General features: G+C 41.7%; 1 protein-coding gene across 1 annotated transcript; it reads right to left on the bottom strand.

Moving 5' to 3' along the window:
* Nucleotides 1–605: 605 nt before the first annotated feature.
* Nucleotides 606–3,082, bottom strand: EIF1B (eukaryotic translation initiation factor 1B). Its single transcript, XM_007116460.3, has 4 exons — nucleotides 2,795–3,082; nucleotides 1,692–1,855; nucleotides 1,374–1,475; nucleotides 606–1,003 (listed from the first exon to the last, which is right to left on the bottom strand). Exons 1-4 carry the CDS (start codon nucleotides 2,823–2,825, stop codon nucleotides 959–961), a joined length of 342 nt encoding a protein of 113 aa, XP_007116522.1. The 5' UTR covers nucleotides 2,826–3,082; the 3' UTR covers nucleotides 606–958.
* Nucleotides 3,083–9,786: the final 6,704 nt, after the last annotated feature.

Genomic DNA, 9,786 nt, shown 5'->3' with positions numbered 1-9,786 from the left:
TATTTCTCAGCCTACCCCCAACGCCTATGCACCACTGCCCTTGGCTCTTACTTCCTCTGGTGAATACCAAACCGTGACTTAGTGAAAGAACATGGCTTTTCTGGCTGGAAGCCCTTGGCTGGCACCCCAACTCTGTCACTTTCTAGCACTCTAGGGAAGTTAACCCTAACCCTAACCCCAATGCCTTCCACCCACACTTGCAGGGCACTGACTGTCACTAAATTTATTTTATGTCAGGAACCTACTTTACTGTCGGTCACTTAGAGAGAGACTTGTGTTGGCACCCCACTAACATAACCAATAAAAATAAATAAAATAATTCTCTGTGCTAATACATAAGTTTAAACTATGCTTCATTTTCTTTTCAAAAATTTAACAGTACATTCTGAAAAATTCTTGGCTCTGAGTTTATACTGTTTCTACTCATTTTTAAGTAAGTAAAGAACAAAATTACATATATAACAAAGGTTCTCCTCTACCTCTTCACAGCATCTGAAATCAACTGGAAAGAATACACAGAATGAGACAATTATGAAAGACAAACTATATGTGTATATTACTTGCTTAGATTTGGGAGCCTAACTGCTCACAAAAGGATTCATAGATTTTTTTTTTTTTATTGTTAAGCTGCAACATACATGGTTTAATACAACAACAAAATTTAATCAAGTGAAAAGTAATAAACTGAACAATAAACAAATAAACACTCAAAACAAAATATTTTCCATTGGAAACGTTAAGATGAATACGGGGTTTCATTACCATCTTACTGCAATTTTCTTATGTGTTACTAGCCTACATACCCCATGTTTTCTGTAATCATGCAGATGTGAATGGAAGTTTGAATGATTAAATAAATGAAAAGTCCGTTTACTGCAGAGAATCATTTCACAAGGCAGCCAAACTTGGTTTAGAGAACAAAATTATTCAAGAAATTCTCCACGTATTTAGGTTCATTTTAGAATCCATGAACCTTAAGCTGTTCCTCCTTGACAATGCCAACCTGCAAAATAAAATTTAATTTAGTAGAATCACTCTGGATAACACATAAATTCATTCCTAAGAAGACAGAGGTCATTAAAAAGAATCATTGCTAACAGGTTACTGCAACACTGTATTTGTGGCATAAATTGTTAATAACAAAAACTCAACATATATTTGAATATCTTGACATTCCACAGAACATCCTAAATGGACACAGGAATGATCAGGTCATTCTAATGACAAAATAAACTGGTACTCCTGCCCAAATAAGTACAACTAATGTGCTTCATTCACATGATTTTTTACTAAGTAGGTAATAATTCACATTGCCCTTAAATACAATTTTAGAAGCAATCTCAAGGTTGTACATAAAGCACCCAATCACTCACCTCCAAGAGAAACTGGCAAATGTTTTTTCTTTGGTCACCTTGAAGCTGAATAACCTCTCCGTATTCGGGATGTTCAATCACAGTACCATTACAGGCAAATTTCTGGAAAAGCAGATTCAGCATAACTGTGTCAAATACAATGATATTTTACTTTCACCCTAAGATTATCTGGATGTTAATTAAGAGTATGAACACAGTTTTCTTGGGTCCAATCATTTTCACCCACACTGATGGTCAAGTAAAAGGTGTGGACTGTAATCCTATTTAGAGGTGTGTGTCAATAACTATATTGTAATCTCTTCTTCCTAACACTTTTACCTTTTTGAAAGCTTTCACAAGTTTCTTCTTGTCATAATCATCTGCAATGCCCTGAACAGTAGTCAGTGTCTTTCTGCCGTTCCGTTGCTGGATTCTTATATGAATGTAATCCTCAGTCCCTGCCGGGAGTAAGTCGTCACCCTTAGTTGCATCAGCAAAGGGGTCTGCGAAGGGATACAAAAAAATCCAAAGCAGGAAAATATTTTTTAGTCAGTAATTTCCAGATACAGCTACGTTACAGGTACAGCTACGCTACAATCTAGAAACTCGGCGAAGGTTCTAGTGCTTCTGCTTTCTTTCTGCAGGTGGGGATGTGGGGGAGTGATAAGGGTAGGGTATTAATAAAACCTACAAGGTACTTTCACAGAGATTTTAAACAGCCATGTCCACTGATACCTGAACAGAAAAACGTTGTTATAGATGTTATCGTTGAACATAATCCTCTAATGAGAGAAAAGACATTTTAAGACCTCAATTTTAGAGCCACTATAAAAATGTGCGTCATCTCAATTACATTCTGATGACAACAGAAACATTCACAGATGCCACCCCAATCATTTAACCCTAACTCTGCCTCGAAAAAAGATATATATATGTATATCAAGAGTAATTTTACGTATTACTACGCAAGTAGAGAAGACTGGCCCGCTGCCCTGTAACAGATCAGAGGCCTGATCCGCAGCATCTTTTACTAAATGCGCCCGAGAGCAGCCACGAACAGCCCCGACCGCTAATGGACGCCGATCCCCCAGTCCGAGCCGGCGTCCCCCTGGCGATCAGCAGGGCAGGTCTGGGGGCGGAACAGGGTCGCAGAGGTGGCAGGGGGCAGAAGCGAGCGGCAGGAGAGTCCAGGAGCGGGCAGGAGGCGGCACGAGGCCCGCGGCCGGGGCTCCGGGGGCCGTCCTCGAAGAGGGGGTCGCCAGGGGCCCGGTCGCCATCTTCCGGGCACCGAGACAAAGCCCCAATCGGGGTGCGGGGAGGGCGGCCGGGGGCCGTTCGGGGCGGGGGTCCGGCGAGCGGCCCCGGCGAGGGCGGGCAGCGGCGGCCTGCCGGCCGAGAGGCGCGCAGGGGACGGGAGGGGCGGCGGGGCGACCCGCTCTTACCGAAAGATTGGAGGTTCTGGATAGTGGACATGCGATACTAGTGTGAGGCCGGTGAGGGGATAAAATTCCTGCGGGGCCCGCCCGGATCACCGTGTCAGAAGGCGGTAGTGGCGAGAAAACGGAAATAAATAAGGAGACGCTTCGCCCCGGGGTTGGGAAGCGGCTGGATCGGCGGCGGAAGCCGGGAGGAGGCAGGAAGGGGCGAAGGAGGAGGCGGAGGAAGAGGCGGCAGCGACGGATGCGAGGACGCGAGAGAAGAGGCGGCGCTGCAGCTTCTCCGACAAAATGGCCGACGGAGACTATTTAGCCGCGCCCGCCGGCCCTCCCACGTGACCCGACCACGCTTGGCGCCCTGGGACTTGTAGTTTTCACGGGGTAAGAGAGCCCGGAAAGCCTGGAGCGGGCGGGCTTCCGGGACCTCAATTCCCAGCAGGGAGTGCGCCCCCCAGCGGCGGGCGGCGGGGCCGGGAAGGGTCCAGAGGGCTGCAGAACCATCTGGCTAGAGCTTGTAGGTCTAGAGCTGTACTCCCCGCGCTCTCGCAGCCTCTCCCTTGACTCGCCTTCTCTCGCGGTGCAGTGGCAGCAGGGAGTGTTCGGTGCTGGGGGGGGATAATCTCTATCAGTCACCCTCGAGACCTTGGGTAATGTAAGTGAAATCGGGGTACAGGAGCAGAACAAGGTCCTTAGTCCCGGCTTTCGACTTGATGGCTGCCCGTCAGCACCTCCTCTCCTCACCTCCCGCCTTGTCCGGTTGCAGGAACCCTGTTAGTCCCTACCAAGGGTCGAGGTGGGAGCCTCCTGCCCAGGATTGGGCTGCCCTCCGATTCCCTAGGGCGGTGGTTCTCAAACTCTAACGTGCATCTCCCATAGGGCTTAATAAAATACAGACTGATAGATCCCAGAGTTTCGGTTTTAGGACGTCTAGGGTGTGACCCGAGAATCTGCAAATCTAACAAGCTGCCAGGAGATGCTGATGCTACTGGTGTGGGACCACAATTCAGAACCACTGCCCACCTTCAGCAGGGGCCTGGCATCCAGTGGGGGCCACGTATGTCCCCCAGGTCGACCGAACACACCAGAAAATCAGCCCATCAACTTAAATACAGAACCTTGAACAGGAAGGTTAATTGACAGAAGGTTGACTGATACCAGAACAGTAATGTCTTCCTATCAAGCTAAACACAGGAGAACAAACCTGAGACTATGGGAATGGGCTCACCCAGGCAGGTGCTCAATTGTCAAACTTGGTTCGCTTTCTGGAAGCAAAGAGATAGACTAAAAGTTCGGGATTCTTAACCTTGTTTTGTGCCATGGCAGTCTTGTGAAGCCAATGGACCCCTTCTCAGAATAATGCTTTAAGAGCATGAAAAAAAACATGTAGGATTAAAAGGAAACCTATCATACTGAAATTAAAAACAGTACATTGATAACATAGTATTGCTTCTTTACTAATGCATTAATTAGCAAGATCTAGCAGCAGGTCTCACAAAGGCTAGAGTTTCAGAAAGGTGATAAACAAAAGATATTTTGAAATGTCTGTAGCATCAGAAGTGTAATATGAAAATATCTGTGACTTCTGTTGGTGCAAAGTTACAGATCCTTCAGGTACTACTGGGATGTTGCCAGCATTCATAATGGAGGAAAGGCTAAATTTGGGTTAAAGGTTAGTGAAAATGTAGGTGGAGTCTTTTTTCCCATCCAATTTTAGGAATTCCCCCACCCCCGCAATTTTAGCCATTGACCAAGGATCTGCAGACTCCAGGTTAGGAATACCAGGATTTAATAATCTTTAGTGATTAACTATGATGGTAGGTACCATTTATTGCGTGCATACTATTTGCTTGTTGTAAGCTTTATACACAGTATTGTTAATCTTCATAGGCATTCTATGATGTAGTTATTACTGTTTATACGCATGTAGAAATGGAGGCTTTCATGGGTTAAATAATTTCCCTAAAAAAATCAAATTTTCAACTCTCAGGAATTTAACTGCATTTTTGGTCTTTTAGTCCTGATTTAAATGAATAACACTTTTATTATCCAAACTAAAGTGTAAAGTATTAGAGCTGGTTCTAAAACAAGGAGGATCAAACATTTTTTGTTGTTCATTTGTTGATTACACCTACAGTGGTTTTCTGGTTTTGTACCTTTGTCAGCATGCTTTAAAGTAATTTTTTAAAATTAATTAATTTATTTATTTTTGGCTGTGTTGGGTCTTCGTTTCTGTGCAAGGGCTTTCTCTAGTTGTGGCGAGTGGGGGGTCACTCTTCATCGCAGTGCGCGGGCCTCTCACTGTCGAGGCCTCTCTTGTTGCGTGTTGCAGAGCACAGGCTCCAGACACGCAGGCTCAGTAGTTGTGGCTCACGGGCCCAGTTGCTCCGTGGCATGTGGGATCTTCCCAGACCAGGGCTCGAACCCATGTCCCCTGCATTGGCAGGCAGATTCTCAACCACTGTGCCACCAGGGAAGCCCTAAAGTAATTTTTAATACTACTCTGGATGAAGTTCAGAGTAAACAAAATGCATCTCTATTTCTGTTTTCCTTCTTTGTTACTAGACGCCCCAAACCATTTTATATTACGTTATTTCTTACAAGGAGCCAAGGGTGGTCCAGTCAAGAAAAAAAAATAACAAATGAACATAGACAAGTTAAAAAAGATCCAGAAGTCTTTGGGTTTCCATGGTCATTACCCCTGTCAGGAGAGCTCATACTTTCTTAGACCTAGTGTTTGCATCAGAAACCCCCAGGAGCTCAGAAATCTTCAGTTAAAGCCAACTATGAATACAGGTCGGATACGTTGTAATTATAATCTGGAAAACTCTTCTGACCATGGTCATCATTCATAGCCTTTGTGTTTAGACCTGACCATTGAACACTTGTAGTGTAGCTGGTCCAAATTGTGATGTGCTCTCACTATAAAGTACATACTGACCTTTGGAAGACTTAAATTTTCTCAATGTCACCTGCTTCTTTTTACTTCTTAAAATGTGACTCCTAGAAAATTCAATGTTACATATGGCTCACATACTATTTCTATTGACAGCACTGGTTTAGAGTGAAAGGATTTGACCTATATTTAAAGTTATAAAAGGAACAAATTAAAGCACACTTAAAATCTAGTATTTTTAGTTCTAAATGTTACCAGCCTAGTTTAAGGTGATTATTTCCTGCCTTATTTACGAAGGGAGTTTAGATCACTTGCAGAAAACAGTAGTATTGACTAAAGGAATCAGGGAAGATTTAAAAAGAAAAGTTAGAATATTTGAGAAATAAGAGTCCCCAAAGCTAGAGGTAGACCCCAGATCCGGCTTTTAACTTCCTAACAGTAAGACAAAGAGAAAATCAGCTAGAAAGTCCATATGTCTACAGGATGAAAACATACTAGTTGTGCAGGAGGAATGACTTTGCCTGGCCCAGAGCCACAGGAGGTGTTTTTCTTGGGCTCTCATAAAGGGGATGCTGTGATGTAGTGGACAGTGTCCCCAGCAGTTTGCCTACTGTGTAGGACAATGGTGGGTTTTATGCAGTTGTTTCTTACATCAACCAGTCATGAAGACATGATAACAGGTGAGGACCTCGGGTCCTCATCCATCCAGAGGTTGCTGGTTGTGGCGGTCTTATGATGATGTGCTGCTCAGGTTTCCTGCTTCAGTGAGCATAACTGACTATCTGCCTCAGCTGCTGCACTCTGAATTCAACATCGCTGAGGTCACGCCTCCCACCAGCTGCTTCTGGTGACTCAACAAGGATCCTAATGCAGGCCGGTTCTTGAGAGATGTGGGACTCCTCATCTAGGAAGACCTAGATCTAGTGTCTAGGTCAGAAAAAGTCACTTAAAAATCTCAACTTATTATCATGAACACTTGATTGTTATATTAGCAATGCGTGATATAAATGAAATGCTTGAAAACGTTGTAAGTTAAGGAGGACTTAATTCTTTTATTTATCACTGAAAATAGCAGAATTGTGTTAGAGCAAAAACTCATGAGTATTTGCAAAGGCCAAAAGTAAAATCATGTTTCTAGAAACCTACTTAACCTGCAGTGGGAACTTGAATGATAGATCATTAAACTTAATAATCAAGGGTTACACTATCATTAAAGAGAAGGGAACAGTAATTGGCTCAAGATGGCTAACTTGGTATCTTCACTATCAAAAGATCCCTAATAATGTCAGAAAAGGTATATTTTGGGGAAGACTAAATCCAGCACTAAACAACAAGGATGTGCCATCAATGGATCAGACATTTCTTTCCTCCTAAAGGAAAAAAAAAACCACCCAGAAATCAGTTGATGGAGGAAACTGCATGCTTAAACACCAGCAACACTGGATTATTAAAGATTATGAAATATCTTTAAAATCCTGAGATTTTGAACCTGAAATCCTGTATTTAGGCAAAATAAAGGCATTTTCAAAATGTTTAAAAACCCAGAAAGTATACTTCCATGGACAATATTGATGATATACTCCAGAAAAATTAAAAACCCAACGAAGAGAAAGACATGGGATAAAAGAATATAGATGCATAAAGAAATCAGTAAAAATGATGGTTATGTCCAAATCCTATTGGTATGTAAGGAGGGTGAAATATTTTATGAGTGATTTCTAGAAGAATAGAAATTTCATGCATTTTTCAATCCAACAAAAGACAGGAAAAGGTATAAAAGAGCAACAAGAAATCATAGAGTAAATTTAAAACATTAAGTCATAATAAAGATGTAAAAAGTACATAATTATCAGTAATCACAGGTGTGAATGTTATATTTTTCTATTAAAAGGTAACCTCTTGGGTGGGAGGGAGGGAGATGCAAGAGGGAAGAGATATGGGAACATATGTATATGTATAACTGATTCACTTTGTTGTAAAGGAGAAACTAACACACTATTGTAAAACAGTTATACTCCAATAAAGATGTTAAAAAAAAAAAGGTAACCTCTTTAGTTTCGATGAAAAATGGTCACAAAACTTTATATAGCAGCTATTTATGACACATTTAAGGCCAAATGACAAAGATTGAAAAAGTTATTGTAAGCAACTGCTAGTTGAAAAGTAGGGTAGGTATAACAATATTATTAGGAAAAATGAATTCAAGAAGAATTACATTAAGCAGGACAAAGAAGAATAGTTCATTTGGATCAAAGTTATATTGGACCAAGAATGTGAGTCACAAACTTTTATATTCCTTACAACTCGGCAAAACGTATATAAAGCAGAAAAGGAAAAGAAAAATATGGAGAAATTGAGAAGTTTGAAGTCATAATGGAATACAGTAACATGTTTGTTTCAGAAACAGACATGTAAGGTAAACAAAAATTAAGTAAAGATATAGATATTTTTAATAATATAATTAATATGTTTGGTGCAATAGATATATGTAAAACTTTGTACCCATTGCAAAGCATACCAATTTTCAAACACCCACGACACCCAAATGTCTATAAACTGATGAATTAATAAACAACATTTGGTATATCCATACAATGGAAACTATTCAGCCATAAAAGGAATGATACATGCTACAACATGGATGAATTTTGAAAACATTATGCTAAATGAAAGAAGCCTGTCACAAAAGACCACATACTGTATGATTCCTCTTAGGTGAATTGTCTAGAATTGGCCAAGCTATAGAGACAGAAAGTAGATTAGTTGTTGCCTAGGGCTGGGGGTGTGTTTGAGGGGAAACGGGTAGTGGCTGCTATTGAATATGTAGTTTCTTTTTTTTTTTAATTAACTTTTATTAGAGTATGGTTGCTTTACAATGTTGTGTTAGCCTCCACTGCACAACAAAATGAATCAGCCATACACATACAGATATCCCCTCCCTTTTGGACTTTCCTCCCATTTAGGTTACCACAGTGCATTAGGTAGAGTTCCCTGTGCTACACAGTATGTTCCCATCAGTTGTCTATTTTATACATAGTATCAATAATGTATATATGTCAATCCCAGTCTCCCAATTCCTCCCACCCCACCCCTTTACCCCTCGGTACCTATACGTTTGTTGTGTAGTTTCTTTTTTTGAGTTATGAGAATGTTCTAAAATTAATTATGGTGATGGGTAAATTGTATGTTATGTGAATTATATCTCAACAAAATGGTAATAAAAAGAGGATACAGGGGCTTCCCTGGTGGCGCAGTGGTTGTGCGTCCGCCTGCCGATGCAGGGGAACCGGGTTCGCGCCCCGGTCTGGGAAGATCCCACATGCCGCGGAGCGGCTGGGCCCGTGAGCCATGGCCGCTGGGCCTGCGCGTCCGGAGCCTGTGCTCCGCAACGGGAGAGGCCACAGCAGAGGGAGGCCCGCATACCACAAAAAAAAAAAAAATTAAAAAGAGGATACAAAAAAGTAAAAAATAAAGTTTCTCTTATTCATTGTCAACATATTAAATAAAATATTAGCAAATCAAGTCAGTACTGTATCCAAAAGAATATTATTAACCCAGACATGCCAGGATAACCTTTCAAAAGCAGGTATATTATTAAAATTGCTGTAAACGCTTCAGAATTTAATGTACAAAGATTTAAATATAGAGTTTTGCCATTTTGTAGGAGCACAGAGAAATGTTTACCAGCCAGGGGCTGAGGAATCCTCCACACCCCAAGTCTTTAACAAATCACAATGACAGACTTTTACAACTCGAACACAACCAAGACTACTCCCAGGAGTTGCGTTTTAATTAGTAGTGTTGGAGGGACCTTGGGACACCGAGAAGGGGAATGGAGACTTGGTGATACTTGAGCAGAGGTGACGGAGACCTTGTATCTCTCAGAGGAGATAAGACCCCTTGACAGCATGGGAAAGAAAAGTGGACATCATAGTTGTAAGTCACCTAGTTTCAGAAAAGCTCTTTGTAAAGGGGTACTGAGAACATACATTTGGAAAACCACACAGCATCATTTCATTGAGCTTTAACTTGGAGGTACAGAAATGATGCACTACCACATTGTGAAGAGACTGATCCCTCCCTTCCCCAATACACTGACAAATTT

Source organism: Physeter macrocephalus, chromosome 18 (genome assembly GCF_002837175.3).
Source record: "Physeter macrocephalus isolate SW-GA chromosome 18, ASM283717v5, whole genome shotgun sequence".
NCBI lineage: Eukaryota > Metazoa > Chordata > Mammalia > Artiodactyla > Physeteridae > Physeter > Physeter macrocephalus.
This window is presented reverse-complemented; position numbering and strand designations above follow the sequence as displayed.

What these genes read in the sequence shown, in the direction of transcription:
- EIF1B (XM_007116460.3), bottom strand. Translation starts at nt 2,825, where the DNA reads ATGTCCACTATCCAGAACCTCCAATCTTTCG. An exon ending in TTGTGAAAGCTTTCAAAAAG is followed by an intron (nt 1,476 to 1,691) that starts GTAAAAGTGTTA and finishes CTGCTTTTCCAG; the next exon opens with AAATTTGCCTGTAATGGTAC. An exon ending in TTTGCCAGTTTCTCTTGGAG is followed by an intron (nt 1,004 to 1,373) that starts GTGAGTGATTGG and finishes TTTATTTTGCAG; the next exon opens with GTTGGCATTGTCAAGGAGGA.